This window comes from Lepidochelys kempii, chromosome 1, assembly GCF_965140265.1.
Source record: "Lepidochelys kempii isolate rLepKem1 chromosome 1, rLepKem1.hap2, whole genome shotgun sequence".
Lineage (NCBI taxonomy): Eukaryota > Metazoa > Chordata > Testudines > Cheloniidae > Lepidochelys > Lepidochelys kempii.
Window position 1 is genome coordinate 19,957,396 of NC_133256.1, and position 16,390 is coordinate 19,973,785.

The 16,390-nt window shown below is 43.1% G+C and overlaps 1 protein-coding gene across 17 annotated transcripts in view; it reads right to left on the reverse strand.

Moving 5' to 3' along the window:
- Positions 1–16,390, reverse strand: part of DLG2 (discs large MAGUK scaffold protein 2) — a 1,493,215-nt gene that overhangs the window by 373,422 nt on the left and 1,103,403 nt on the right. For all 17 annotated transcript variants that reach the window (XM_073336088.1, XM_073336081.1, XM_073336168.1 and 14 more), the window contains 2 exons: positions 8,604–8,748; positions 5,101–5,239 (listed from right to left, as the gene is read on the reverse strand). In XM_073336088.1, coding sequence (XP_073192189.1) covers positions 5,101–5,239; positions 8,604–8,748 — 284 coding nt within the window. The remainder of the gene's footprint in view (positions 1–5,100; positions 5,240–8,603; positions 8,749–16,390) is intronic.

Genomic DNA, 16,390 nt, shown 5'->3' on the forward strand with positions numbered 1-16,390 from the left:
AGTTATAGTAAATAACTGTTTCGTCCTCTTTGAGTTGATTCAACTGTGTATTTCACTTAGGTGATTGACAAGCAGTAACCACACAAGAGGTGTGGCTTGGAGTCTACCTAAACAAGGACTGCAGGACCGCTCTACCAAAGCTTGCATCAACCCTGGAAGATGCAGTTATGGCGTAATGGTTTGTGAACGTATGTATCGACAACCATGTAGGAGCCCTGCACATGTCCAATATAGGAAGGTGACTGAGGAACACTATGCATTTTGCATGCACCCTCATTGAATTAGCTCACATCCACTGAGGAGGCATAGCTGCATATGAAACAGCTTCAGTCTTAATGCAGGATGTTATCCAGACCACTTGACCCTTCATGTGATCTGCATATTACACAAACAAATGAGGTGAAGCATGAAAAGGTTTAGTTCTATCCAGAAAAATAGCTAGGAACTGCTTGATATCTAACGTCTGGAGATGCTGCTCTTCTGGAGTTGAAAACAGCTCAGGAAAGTACACAGGTAAACATACCACCTCGTTCAAATTAAACCAAGAAACCACTTTAGACAAAAATTTTGGATACAGTCATAAAGTCACTTTGTCTTTGGAGAACTGTGTGTAAGGAGATTCTGCCATTAGAGCCTGTGAATCACACACTCTCCTTGAAGATGTTATCACTACCAGGAATGCAGTTTTCCGAAGTGAGCAGAAAGAGACAAGATGCCTGGGGCTTGATCTGAGGTCCTATTAAGGCCACTAGCACTGAGTTAGGATCCTACAGAGGAACTGGCTCTTGGACCAGAGGATGTAGACAAAGGAGTGATTTTAAGAATCTTGCTATCATGGCACTGGAGAAGATTGATCTTCCCTGAACAGGGGGATGAAATGCTGATATCACCTCCAGATGCACTTTCAATGAACTAAACAGAAGCCCCAATGACTGAAGGTGCAGCAGGTACTCCAAAATGTCCTGGATAGAGGCCAGGGTAGGCAGGCTAATGATCACATGAAAATCACTTCAATTTAGCTGAACAGGGCATCCTAGTGGAGGGTTTGCGTCAAGGAGGATTTGTTGGACAGCTGCCAAACACTGCTCTTCCTCCTCATTCAGCCATGCAGCAGCCACGCTGTGAGATGCAGAGAGCTGAGTGAATGATGCAAGGTGTGGCCTTGGTTCTGAGTGAGTAAGCTGGGATGGGGAGGAAGCGGTAGGGCAGGCTGAATAGATAGTGTGAGAAGGTTGGAGAGCCAGCACTATCTCAGCCATGCTGGGGCCATGAGAATGAGCTTGGCCCGATACACCTTGAGCTTCAGGATGACCTGAGGGATGACTGGGATCAGGGGAAAGCTGTACAGGAGAGCTGACTGCCAGCAGAGGTGGAAAGCGTCAGACAGTGAGCCTGGTCTGAAGCCCCCTTCAAGAGCAGAACAGATGACATTTCCTGATGTCCCTTGTTGCAAACAGGTCGATTGTCGGGACGCCCCAAGCTGTGAAGATGACCTGGAGGACATCTGTCTTCATGGACCACTCATGGAAAAAATACCTGCTGAGATGGTCCACAAGATGATTCTGAACCCAGGCAAGTGAATGGCTATCAGAGTAATAGTCTCCTCAATGCAGAACTGTCACAGTATGATCACCTCTCAGCAGAGCAAGATAGAGTGCCCCCTAACCCATCAGGGAGGTGTCAGTAATCACCAGCTTGGCTGGTGAGGACCAGACAAAGGGGACACCTTGGAAAATATTCTCTGGATGCAACCACCACTGTAAGGAGTCCAGGAACAGTGGAGGAAAACAAACCAGGTGTGTACACCCCCCCAAGGATCACAGGATAGCCCTGAAGACCTAGAAGGAGAGTAGCATCTTGCCATTTTTGTCTGAGAACAGTGTTTGTAAAAGGCAAATCCTCAGTGGCTTGTTGGACATTAGGGGCAATGCCCAAATTCTGCAGCCAGGAAGCTCTCCTCATGATGACTGTGGAAGCCATCACTCTGGCTGAGGTGTCCATGATGTCTAACACAGACAAATGCCCAAAATTCCTCTTGCAAGACCTTGAGCAGCTGGTCTACAAACTTTGATGTAGCTGTTCAGTTAAAAAAAATGTTACTTGGACAGCAGGCTTGCTGGTTAGCAATTCACATCTACAAGGAAGAAGAACTGTAAATCTTCCTGCCTCTGAGGATCCATTCATTTACCGTCCCTATCCTTGAGGACTTAAACCTGCCCCACCAAGCTCTGTTGTTCACCGCAGTTACAACTAGAGAATTTGGGCCTGGATGGGAGAAAAACCCCTCAGATCCCATATGGAAATGAAATAGTACTTTTCCATGTGCTTAGCCACAGGCGCTATCGAAGCCAGTGTGCTCCAAAGGGCCTTAGCCAGTTTGAGAAGTACATCATCGATAGGGAGGGCGACTCTCCCAGGGTCTGATGAAAGACTTCCATTAGGAAACTTCCAGACCAGCTCTAATTATGAGCACTGTACAACAGTATCCAAGTTCACATACTGTTGCCCATCACAGTAGCATCTGAGTGCTAACAATTATTCTAAAAAAAAAGGCAACATTATCTTCTTCCTTTCTAGCAGGTAAGAGTAAATGCTTGATTAGCATTAAGATATTTTTGTTTGATTGGTTCTGTCACACTCATGAACCTCTCCCTACCGGATGACAGTTTTATGGTTCCAATGAAATATGCTTGTCATGGCAGGTCACTGCTGCAGACAGAAAGCCAATCTCTCAGGTTACTAGTGCCAATATAAAAGAGGGCTTTGGTGCCAGACCTAAACTGAACACTATTCACTCGGGATCCAATACAGAGAGAACAACAGTGGGGTTCTCTAATCACGGCAACCCTTGCTGCTCAGCAGACAAGCTGATTTGTTTTGTACCAGTTATTGCATTTCCCAAATAGTACAAAATGCAGGTTGCTGCAAACATCTCACTCCAGTCCCTTTTTCCAGGGTGAGATACTTCCCTCTTAGATATGAGCTGTAGTTATCAAGCATGGAGGTGATGATTGAGCAGATCATCATGGATAGGTCTGCATTCAATAGGATGGGGTGTAACCTTCTGGACAGATGGAATGGAGAAAAGCATGGGACATTCTTTGAATCCCTCCCCATCCCGCCTATAGCTTCAACTGTTTAAATGCCTCCTCACTCACACTCTGGCTTTTCTCCTCTTTCCGGATTCCTTTCTTGCATCCCCCGTGGCCTCCTAGCCTCCCTAACTCATTACTTGCTCTCTTTGTGGATTCTTTACCTTACTCAATGCCCTCCTTAGTGCAGCTACCCTCCCCAGGCACAAGGATGCTGAAATCAATGCTGTTATACCAGGGCTGAATCTGGCCCCATATATTGCATTGCCAAGAACTAGGTATGCAGGATTCCTTGTTACAATATCACTTTCTTTAAATACACAGGCAGCTAGAAATGATGTAAACGGTATTGATCCAGGGAAAGCTTTGATCCAGAATTTGATGAAATACATCTTTTAACTGTTAACTAAAAATATTTAATTGGATGGAAGAAACTCCTATACGAAAACAACTCATTGGGTTAAATTCATCTTTGGTGAAACTCCTACAGTAGACTGAAAGAGGCAGGGAGTTCTCAGCACACTCAGCCAAGGAAAAGAGAGAACTGCAGGAAGCTGTTCCTTTATCCAAGCTAGGGGGAGGAGGTGTGTTTCTCCCACACTTTAACCCTTTGTTAAAAACAAATGCCATGAAGCCCTTTGAATACACCTGCCACACAAGTGATGTAGCTGAAGGGACCTTAGAGACATACAAGAGCAAACACACAACGAAAGCAAACAGAAGTTGGGGGCTTGAAGCAGGAATTACTGGATTGAGGTTATTATCCTGTGGTGTGCAGGTCAGTCATAATTGTCCCATCTAGCCTGAAAAGCTATGAAACTATGAAAATAGAAGAATATTGAAGGAAACAAGTACAATTTTCATTCTGTCATACTATACAGTATAATGAGAACTCATTTCATATACTTCATCTCTGTAGTAGCTTTAAAAAGAGGATGGCAGGGTGAGCAATGTTCTAACCACCCTTCAAATAAGAATGAAATATAAATTGTCTCAGCAGCAACACTTAGCTGAAATACAGGATATAAAGAAAGGACGCCCCCCCCACCATCTGCTTCAAAACCAACTCAACGGTAAAGCTCTGCTGTCTCATTTCCACATAATAAGGTCAGTCCATTTATTGCACCAAATACTCCATTGTTGTTATTTACCATAGGATCATAGAAAGGTAGAGCCGGAAGGGCCCTTGAGAAGTCATCTCGTCCAGTCCCGTGTTGAGGCCAGACCAAGTAAACCTAGACCATCCCTGACAGGTGTTTGTCTAACCTGTTCTTAAAAACCTCCAAAGATGGAGGTTCTACCACCTAGGAAGGTGGTAGAATCTCCTTCCTTAGAGGTTTTTAAGGTCAGGCTTGACAAAGCCCTGGCTGGGATGATTTAACTGGGAATTGGTCCTGCTTCGAGCAGGGGGTTGGACTAGATGACCTTCTGGGGTCCCTTCCAACCCTGATATTCTATGATTCTATGGAGATTCCACAACCTTCCTTTGAAGACTATTCCAGTGCTTAACTATCCTTATGGTTAGAAAGTTTTTCCTAATCTCCACCTAAATCTCCCTTGCTGAAGATTAAGCTCATTACTTCTTGTCTTGCCTTCAATGAACATGGAGAACAATCAATCACCATCCTCTTTATAACAGCCTCTACATAATTACAATTTGATTGTTTAGTAATTTGTTCCAGTATCTTTCCAGGTATCAAAGTTAGGCTGACTGGTCAACAGTTCCCCTTTTTAAAGATAGATACTATATTTGCCCTTCTTCATTCCTCTGGGACCTCACCTGTCCTCCACGAATCCCCAAACATTATCGCTAATGGTTCCGAGATTGCTTTGGCTAGTTCTTTAAGTACCCCAGGATGAATTTCATCAGGCCCTGCCGACTTGAATACAACTAACTTATTTAATATTGTTGAACCCATTCTTTATTTTAGCTTGTGTTTCTTCCCCCTTGTTGTTAATATGCATTGCAGTCATTACCAAAGGCAATATATAAAGAAAGATATCTGACCTGGTATAATCATCCTCTACAAGCATGTGCTTTGGAATCGGTGAGTATCTTCCTGGTGAGATAGGAGCCAAAGACGCCTTGTACTCTAAAGTGCCATTGTTGCCAGTGAGTATATGGTTTTCCATTGGTGGAGAATAAGCTGATGATTAAAATAAGGAACTGTAGTGAGTGACATTTGCATTTGGTTGATGTGATAGTATTGTTTTCATTTAATCACCAATAATGTGTTTGGTGCTGTACAAGACACAAAACACAGACAGTTCCTGCCTCAAAGAGTGTAAAATCTAAACAAGGCAGTGAAGGGAATGAATGGCTAGGATTTTGTTTACTCATTCACTTTGTGTGGAGATTAAGGAAGGAGAGGATCTTTGGGAGGGATTTGGATGAGAAGGGGATGGCTTTGGAGACAGAGAGCAGGAAGGCATTTAATGAATAAGTGCATGAATGCAAAAAGGAATGGAGATAGTTGTAGGAGATAAGTAGATGAGAGGGACATTAAGTCTTATACCATCATTTTTAGAGTGCCAGAAGCAATATAATAAGAGACCCAGTTTAGAGAAAAAAATTAGGGGGAAACAACAGGTTACAATTTAGGACAGGGATTATTCAAAGGACCCTAGAAGAGTTGGGATCCCAAATCCCACTAAACTGAATTTTCAGTGCCAATTTAGATTGCATCATAATTTAGATCCCAGGAAAAGCTGTTAAGAAGAGTGAAAGCTAATATAGATATGATACATGCTAATGATTAACAAAGACAGTACTATGCTGTTTGCTTGTATTTTGCTTTGGGTCTCAAAACAATGGTGCTGGCTGGAAATATGTAATAATGGCTGTGATCAAATCTCTAATCCATGTAATCATAGGAAAGGAAATACTAAGGAGGAAAAACAAAGACATGCTTTTGCACTGATTGATGATTAATTTCCTTTTGAAATGGAAGTGTTTAAACTTTCTAGTCATAGGTTCAATCCATTCTTCAGATGGTGAATTATTAAATATTTTAAGACCAAATGCTTCTATAAGGAAAGGCCATTCCTTGCTAAGAGACAAACAAACTTGTATGTTGTGACAAAGCTCTGTCCTTGTCTCTGTGGCTCCCGCGTTTCCTGGCAGATTTCACTAGCCTCAGAGGCTCACCATGACCCTCCATGTAGCCCTTCTCTCTCTAGAGGCAAGGGTCACAGCCTACTGAGCCATTTTCATCATAAGCCAGCAAGGGAGGTGAGGAGAAGCTATCCTCCCTTGCACAGTCTCTGTTGTCTCCCAGGCTCAGTGATTAATCACGGGGCAATGGGGGGAGCCCGGGCCCTCCCTCTACTCTGGGCTGCAGCCCAGGGACCCCAATAGTATCAGCTATGGTATCTGACTTTTTAGAAACAGGACACATACAATTCCCTGGGCCACATGCCCACAGCAGCCCCCCACTTCCACAAGATCCACTTCACCCTTACCTCACGGCCTCCTTCCTTGTACCTGATATGGTTTGTACTGCTCAGTCTCTCCAACAGCATGGCTTCCTCCTACAGCTCTTGACACACCCTCACCTGACTAACTGGGAGGTTTTTAACTAGTTTCAGCAATCCCCTGATTGGCTTCAGGTGTCCCAATCAACCTAGCTGTCCTCCCTGCCTTCTGGAAAGATCTTAATTGGCCCCAGGTGTCTTAATTGACCTGGAGCAGCTGCCATTTGCTTATCCTTATGCTAATAGGGATTTGTTTAGCTTGTGGCTAATATATCTGTCTCCGACTACTTTACTATAGCATCTGGCCTTGCCCCGTCACAATGCACCCATCAATTACTGAAAGTTTTTTCAAGCTTTTTCCCTCACTGAAATTTCTGATCACTAATAATAATATCTAGCTCTTAGATAGCACTTTTCATCAGTAGATCTCAAAGCATTTTTACAAAGGAGATCAGTATCATTATCCTCATTTTACAGATGGGGAAACGGAGGCACAGAGCAGTGATGTGACATCCCCAAGGTAACCCAGCAGGTCAGTGGCACAGCTAGGAATGAAAACCAGGTCTCCCAAGGCCTACTCCAGTACTCTATCCATTAGGCAACACTGCCTCCCTAATCTTGTTCAACAGCATGCGCTGCTTCACTATTTTTGAAATACTATTTTGGAAGACCAGATAATCCAAAGAATTAGTAAGGTGCTAGAGAGCCTTTTTTACTCCTTAGTCACTGGTAAGAAATCAGCCCAGATTAGCAGTTAACAAATATCATCACCATCTGTTGGCTGATTAGTAGCGTCTGCTAAATAAACAGGTCCAACTGGTCTAGGTCCAATTCAGTGTAATATATAGATGTGCATGTTACAAAACCACCAATGCAGTTATCACCCTTTTATGGGCCATGTGAGTAGAAAGAGCCATGTTTAGCTGGGCATGCCAAATCAGAATTAAGGGACAATGATGCAGAAGTGCCTAATCTCTGACTTTTACTGGGAACTTTTGTCTTTCCATCCCTTTGCTGGCTCCATGGCCTCTGGTGACAATTGCATTTTTGGCAGCTTGCCAGCATGAGCTGGGGTCAGTTGCTGAGACTCCCTACTCTCCTTATTTTGCAAGCCAATCAGACTGCTTCCTGGCTCATCTCGAGAGAGAGACTCAGAGGGAGCTTAAAGCAGGGAGCATTTACTGACTAATTGGCAAACGGAGGGAATCTGCAGCAGGCCAGCAAGACACACCACAGTGGCATGGATTAGTCCTGCCTGCTGGGAGAAGGGAAGCTAAGCAGAGGAGCCTGGAGCCTCAGCGACAAGGTGCCACCCCAAAGAATGGGGTACTGGGGAGGGGAGAACTACACGCACATTAAGAAGAGATGTACTGAGTGCAAGGGGAAGCATTGCCACACTGTTGGGTAGAGAAGCAGAGGATGGATATAAATAAGGGAGCGGATGGATAGGGAACAGGGGGCATTAGTATCCTGATGTATGGGGATGTAACTGATAGAATTGGATGGCAATTATGTAGCAATTTTTGGAGGGCAATTTTATGCTGTATGCAAATATTGTGTAAATTACAACTCCATTGAATGCAAATATCTTGTCAATTTTCCTCAAGCTTTTTGTTTGGTAAACCCATGTAGGCAGGTCGTCTGCTGCCTGTGTTGTACCTGTCTTGTGAACTGAGCACTCCTCTCTCCACATTTGTTAATCCAAGATTTATCAAAATATTATATTTACATAAAAATATTTTCCCCTTAGTTGTTACAAAAGATACAGTGTACCTGCTTAAAATTCAAAAATAGCATGTTGGAATAAGTTTGGTGGCACGGTTATCTTGTTACTTTTTGCAGCACAAGTCCAGAATTATTATTTCAAATATAACAGATCATGATAGTATCATATTTAATGAACAGTTCCATTTTTCAGCCTTCCAAGGCCTTGTAAAAGCTTCGCTGATGTACTGATATTTGTCTAGATTTGAAAAGTCAAAATAATCACTTAAAGCATGATATCACATATGAAATAATATGCAATGAGACACTTACAGTGAGTAATATCTGGTGGGCCATAAGGGTCAGTCATGTAAATGGTAGTGGGCTTTCCAACTTTCAGATAAACTACATCCGATGTGTTCTTCAATATTGCTACTGCCTCTTCATGAGTTACTTCTTCTAAACTGTAATTATTTACCTTAAAGGAGAAATTAGACAGATGAGTAAGGCTGGATAGATACAGAAGAAATATCCATATTATATGTACAGTTATCAATGATGGATTAAGAATTGTAGACAAAAGGTGCTGCAGATTATAGAATAGTAATGTTATTATACAATAAAGAAGAAAAATCAGATTAAGGTTTTATTTAGCAGCATTGGCAATCCCCAAGCTGCAGTACCATAGCTCAGTGTAAATATGCCATTGTATCTGCTCCAGTACGACACTATTACCAGGTCATCATTAGCAGAAACATAACAAGAAACTGAAATAGCTGCATAGCAAACTGTGCACCAGAGGATGCAGGGGATATGTATACATCATAGCAGCCACTTGAGATATTGATTATCAGCATCTGGTTGTTGGCAGTAAAAGCCCAAATCACATTCTTATTAGTTACTTGGATACTTGATGATGTTGCACCCATGCACTAGTTCCTAATGGGACCTCATAAGTGAGTGACACCCTAAAATCTCTTTGCCCATTAACTTAAATGGATAGTTGAAAAGTTAAGCAGGGGAGGAAGGGAGACAAAAATAAGAGACTACTTTGGAGAGGTGGGGAGTGAACAGTGGCAGCTGTGGAACTGGGAAGGGAAGGTTTAAAGGTAAAAAATGTGACCATTTTCTGGAGCTGTAGGTAGAAAGACACTGAAATAGTGAGAGGGTAGGTGATTAAAGACACAAGGTGTGGGCTTGATGCAGATAGTATATCAGGTGCACCAGGGCATTGCAAAGAAGAGTATAGACAAGGTGGGGCAGGGAATTGTGTCAATAGGAGGTGCTAATCTAGATTACTCCTCCAGAAAAACTTTATGCAGGAGAAAAGATCTTGTACATTTTGAGGCATGAGGGCTCTACTGCATAAAGGTACTTCCTATGTATATTCTTGTACAAGGGAAATGAGATATATTATTAACAATGAATCATGTTTATTACAGTAGTGCCTACAGACTAGCCAAGGATGGGGCCTCACCGTGCTAGACATATACACAACACAGATTAGTAGACAGTCCCTGTCCTGAAGAGCTTACAATCTACACTGACAAGACGGCCACAGGCTAATGGGAAAGGGGCAAGGATAGGGATATAGATTCATATTGATACAGATTTCATGCAAATAACTGGTATGCAGAAGTGACTGATATTAAATCTCTCTTGCTTATTTATATACTTTAAAAGGGGGATTCAAACCGTGAAAATTCAACTTTTGACTAATCTATGTAAGCACTGTTCCTGACACAGCTACCCTCTTGTTTCCCTTTCCCCTCATCCTCTGTTACATACCTTTCTGTTTTGTCTCAATTCAGATAGTAAATTTTTAGGGGGCAAATCCTAAAACCATCATGAAATTGATTAGAAAGATTCCATAAGGTGGGGTATGTTTTTATTTTCAGGTATGCATGATGAGACAAGTGCCATGTTTGTATTAATTGAAGGTTGTAACATTGGGACTCAGAGAAACCATAAAGAAAATAAATTCAGCAGTCAAGACAAGTGAGATAAAGCTACAAATGAGAGTTTCACTAAGCAAACTTGTTGGGGGAAGCAAAACATGAAGAAATGGTCAGAACTATGAAGGACATGCAGATTGCCACTTGCAAAAAATAAGCGGTCACAAATATTTGCAATACTTTTGTTTATGCTCGTAACAAATACGTGGAAAATATACATTTTGTCCTCTCTAACTACAGGACTCTTCAGAAGGGATGCTTAGAACACTGATTAACAGTGCTTGAAGAATAAAGAAAAGGTTAAACAAGACTGAAATCAGCCAACATCCCATCCATTAGGACAAAAACTATGTCTACACTACGAACTAAGGGTGAGATTCCCAGCTCACATACAAACACTCGTACCAGCTCAATGAGAGCTAGCACACGTATAAATAGTAATGTAGCCGCAGTAAGACAGGCAGTAAATACATACCCATGAGGTTCAGGTGGGTACACTACTGTTTATACTAGCTCTAATCAAACTAGCACAAATACATGTATGTGAGCGGGGAATCACTCACCTAGTTCATAGTGTAGACATAGCCGAAGTCTCCCAGCAGCACACGCTGTCCCTAAGAGGCATCTATACAAAATGTACTACACAGAAAATTGGAAAACAGTCCTTTTAAAGTGCTTAAAATTTATTCAGCTCTATCCATTATGTATTTGGCACAGGCCATAATAAGTTTTTCATTCAATATGTAGACTAATAGCCTCTTTCAGATTGGAGAAAAGCTTCTGTTCTCCATTGCAGAATCATGAAATCCCAAGAGCCGTGTGGCCTCTTGCTATGCCTACCGGGTAAGATCATAGATCAAACTAAAAGGGACTCCATTTCAATCCCGGCAGTCTTTTCTTGCATTAAACAGCTCTGGCCCTGTCTGAGACAAAGATTTATCATGATATCAAATATGTCCCATTAGTGTGTACTGCACTGGAAACTGCTTATTTTTTCTGTCAAGTTCTTAGCTGCTATCTCAGATCTTTTTCTCCCACAGAAGTGCAGTACTCCCAGTATCTAAGATAATTGGACCGGGGGGAAAAGTGTGTTGCCCTTCTGCCAACTGGTAGCAGACTTTCAGGGCCTGCTAGGTCAGTTTCCTGTCTGGAGCAGAAATTGGTGCTGCTGAGTCAGGTATTTTCATAGTGCACTGTATTTCTACAAAATGCAGATAAGTTTTATTTCCTTTCACAGGGATGATAACACATAGCACACAGGCAACTCCCTCTTGCAGAAACCTCAGCTCAGGTATCTGTGCCCTGCTGTAAAGGAAGTTACCTTGTGCTTCTGTCTCTCTCTCTAGGGCCTCATGGCTTATATTCTGTGCTCCTGCTTCTCCTGTTTCAGCCCCTTCACTTTTCATCTAGAAAAACCCTAGTTAAAGGTCGCTCACAAACACCATATGACTTGGAAAGATGGGCTTGAGCATCTACCTTCCTTTTGTGCAGCGGCTTTGTAATACAAAAGATGCTTGGATGGGTCTAATGACCTAGAGCAGGGGTGAGCAAACTACAGCCCTCGGGCTGGATCTGGCCCACGAGCCATTTTAAGCCAGCCCGTGAGTTCCCACTGGGGCGCCGGGTTGGGGGCCGCACCACGCGGCTGGGCCCTGCTCCAGCACTTAAGCTGGGGCGCCGGGTTGGGGGCCGCACCACGCGGCTAGGCCCCACTCCGGCGCTCAAGCTGGGGCACTGGGTCGGGGGCAACACCATGTGGCTGAGACCCGCTCCAGCGCTCCAACCCCCTCAATCCCAGTGCTGAGCACCCTCCTGCACCCCAAACCTCTCATCCCCAGCCCCACCCCATCGGGTATGTGTGAAATGTTGGCACACTGTCAAGAAGGATGAGTTAGTAGTTTTCAGTTCAGCATATAGTGTTATGTTGGCAGGCAAGCAAATGTAATCTAGGGTCAAGTAAAGGTCACTTTACTGAGGTCACTTCAACACTGCAGGGAGAGGTCAGTCAGTAGGGTTGCCAACTTAGTAATATTTCAAAACCAAAGGAGTACTTGTGGCACCTTAGAGACTAACCAATTTATTTGAGCATAAGCTTTCGTGAGCTACAGCTCACTTCATCGGATGCACGAAAGCTTATGCTCAAATAAATTGCTTAGTCTCTAAGGTGCCACAAGTCCTCCTTTTCTTTTTGCGAATACAGACTAACATGGCTGCTACTCTGAAACCTGTCATTTAAAAACCAGACACTCCAGCAGGAGGGCCGGAACCTCCCCTGCCCCGCCTCTCACACACACCCCAAGGTCCCACTCCTGCCCTGCCTATTCTCTCCAAAGTCCTTCCCCCTCCCCACTTAGGCCCTGCCCTGCCTCTTTCCCCTGAGGCCCCACCTCCAGCCACTCCTCTTCCCCCTTCACCCCGAGCATGCTTTTCTCCACCCACTCACCCTCCTCGCCTGGGTCAGGAGGGACTTTCCTGTGGAGCCAGGGCTGTGAGCTGCAGCCGCCTGACACAAGTAAGAGGCAGTCCTGGCTAAGTAGGGGCTCGTGCGGGTGATGACCCGGTGCCTCCCTGCCTTCCACCCCGCAGTAACTGGACATTGGGTGTCCAGTCAGAAGATCTGGCTGGACCGTGTCAGGACCCCTTTTTTGACAGACTTTCTGGTCAAAAACCAGGCACCTGGCTGCCCTATCAGTCAGGCATGTTAGTCCAAAACTAGGTGAGGGTCACCAGACCACAACAGCAAATAGACCATAATACTATGTAACAACTTTGATTGATAGCCATATTTAGCAGTTCTGATTGGACTATAAGAATAGATCAATCAGAAAGGATATAAATTTGACTGGAGGAAAAGGAAGGCTTGAAAGAATAGCCAATCAAAAGAGCTCAAAAACTGTATGAAAGACAGAGAGTCAGTAGGCAAAATTTAGAAAGTTAGGAGCAGAAGAAGAAGGAGAAGTCAGAAGAAATCAGAAGAAGCAACCACAGTGTGACAGCAGAAAAGGACCGTGACAGAACAGACGGAGAGAAAACTATGGAGGGTAAGCACGCTAGCTATAGTGTAAAATATAGATATAAATAGGATTAATGAATATATGTCTGTATGTTTGGGTTAATAAAATGTGTCTGTGTTGTGAATGTTACATTGTTTTATATGTATAAAGTTTAAGATTGCTGTCAACACCAGCAGGAGACTGACCACTGCAAACAGAACACAGCCATTTAATATTGGGCTAACTATATGTTTATAGTTTGGGTACTTTTAGGCTGTATCCAAGGATTGTTTATGTTTTTGCTTTATGTTTAGACTTATTGTATAGGGAAAATTGCTTTTACACTAAATAAAAAAAAATACCGTGTTTCGGAAGAATATGCCCTGGGTGTCAATCAATTATATCGGAAGGCTGTATTCATGTCCTCCCAAGGGTAGCAAGTCTAAACTGTACTGGGAAGTTGTTCCTAAAAGTATTTCCCACAAAACCCCAGCAATTTCTCTAGGGTGGACCCCTTTCACCTTGCAAAAACAGGTAAATGGGTCACCCAAAGGGAACTTCTGGTAAACCCAGGAAGGGGCAATATGTGAGCTATTCTGGGGGTACTTTGGGTCTGTTTGGGGGGTAACAAGACAAGCAACCCAGGAGACTGAGGAGCAATTCCAGGTTAGGCTATCAAGAGCCAGCCTAATTTTCCATTGGACTCCAGATCAGAGAGCCTCAGGATGACTCTATCCAAGGGGTGAAGACACTGTAGGAAATCCCAAGTCTATTTATTTTATTTGTGACTCTGAATTTTATGCTGGACAATGATTTACATCATTGCATCACCCACTAAAGAACTTCTTCTCAACTCACATTCTGCCTAGGCAGGTGCTGGGAGGGAGCTGAATGGTTTGGGCCCATTGTAAATGTTAGGAGGTGAAGGGTTTAAGTAATTGCTGCTATTTTGTTATTCTAGTTACAGTACTATTTTCCCTTATTCCTTTTCCTTTGTTCCCTGTATTGTTATTTTGGGGATTGTGATAATTGTTTTATTCCTTGTATATTGGACTACACTTCTAGTACATTATTTGGTAGTAAACGTTTTCCCAAAGGACAACACACATTGTATTGCACTAGGAGGAGTCCCCCTTGGGTGGAGGTATCGTGCGCCAAGATAAAGAACCCAGGACCTATACCCCTGGGGTGATGGGGCAGAAGCTTCTCCAAGCAGCAGGCAACAGGGAGAAGGCTTAAGCTACCCATCAGACTCAGGTTACACAAAGAAACCAGAAAGGCTGAAAATGGATTATGAAAGAAGGAACAAGACGGCAGGCTCAAACCACAGATCCAATGACAGAAGATGGAATAAAATGGCAAAAAAGGAAGGGAATAAAGGAAGCCTACAAGCCTAATCAAAGAAGACAACAGTGATGGGAGACATAATACTTAAATAAAGTTGCACAGGAGGTATGTAGGAAGAAATTCCACTTTACATTTAACAAACAGTGCAACATTCCTTCTGCACAGCCTCATTCTTTCAAATGTAATGAAGGGGACTGTTTAATTTGGAAATTTTCAGGTTCATCTTGAAAAATGTGAGGCACTCAGCACTAGCTATAGTAAAAGTTTTGGTTCCTCCTGTTGATCTTACAATCACCCTAGAAAATCACTATCAGGAAAGTCAGAAAAGAGTAAGTGGAGACAAAATAAGAGTGCCAGAGGAACATACTTGTTTTATTTATTTTTCCCTTTTTAAGAGATAATTGTTCTTTTTCATCTATTGACTTAGGTTTATTGAGATTTGATAGGGTTGTACTTATGGAGATAGAGGGAGATGATTCGGATCCTGGTGGTTACGTCTGCCTTTGTGTAAATACTTTTCAGGTTATTTTCTCCAGGAAGTGGAATTTGTTGAAGTGAAATCTTGAGCATTTTCCTGTGAACAACTGTGAACTGTTGGATGTAATTGGCCTATTGCCACTGATGAATGTGCATGTCCTTTTTAAAGCGCAACATGATTTAAAGAGCTCTACAAAGAGAAAGAAGGGTTTTTTTTATGCAGAAGTAGTAAAATTGGTTTTAAGTAAGTAAGTTTGTTTGGGTTAATTGCCTCTGCAGTACCCCATTAACTGTTTAGTTAATTGGACCAAAGCTGGTGCTCACTGTGTGTAGAGAGGAGCGTTTGACTGACTGATTGTGTTTAAATGGCATTTCATACTCTTTTATTCCCTTTCACTTTACTTTGCTTAGTTTATCAGTGGCTATGAGCCTAAGGGACTAGGGTTTGAAACAGAGGGGAGTTTGGCTGTTTGCAAGTACTTCAAGAGTTGGTGCTTTAGGTGAGGTGTACATTACAGGCCTATATCAGTATAACGATGACACTCAGAGGTGTGAAAAATTTGCACCCCTGAGCGATGTAGTTATACGAACCTAACACCCCGTGTAGACAGCGCTGCGTCAATGGGAGAGTTTTTCCTGTCGACGTAGCTATTGCCTCTTGGGGAGGTGGATTCACTATGCCAATGGAAGAAGCTCTCCCATCGGTGTAAGAGCTTCTTACTTAAGCACTACAGCGGTGCAGCTGTGCGGATGCAGCGTTTTAAGTTTGGACTTGCCCTCAGAGACTAACAGGGAAATAAAGAAATTGAACTGACAGATATGAGGCCATATATGCACATATAATGCAACACTTAAAAATGGATGGCACAACCTGAGTCTAAGGCAAACTCCATATTGGTTTTAATAGGGATTATTTTTAAATGACAACTTGATATAGCCCTTACAAGTGAAAATCTTAAACTAGGAATAGGAAGGACATATGGGGATGGTGCATCGTAATATGGGTGGCCTGGATAATGAGAAAGGCAAAAGTAAAAAACGTAGTGAGTAAAGGAGGTGGACTACATTGTTCCACTGGAGGGCACTGGTGGCTACCAGCAAGCATGTCTTGGCCAGTGAGCAATCACAGACCTCACTGAAGTTAATGGGCGTGATAGCTACCTTTCATTCAGTTTAGATGAGGGAGCAGTTATATGCCCCTTTGGTTAGAGATACCTAAAAGAATAGAAGCTACTGAGCCCAAGGGACTGGACCTCAAAGGAAGACCTGAGCAAGAACTATCTCTGGGAGAATAAAAGAGGTTTCCCTGGGACTGACTGCAAACACGGGGACTGGGCATTGAATGGTG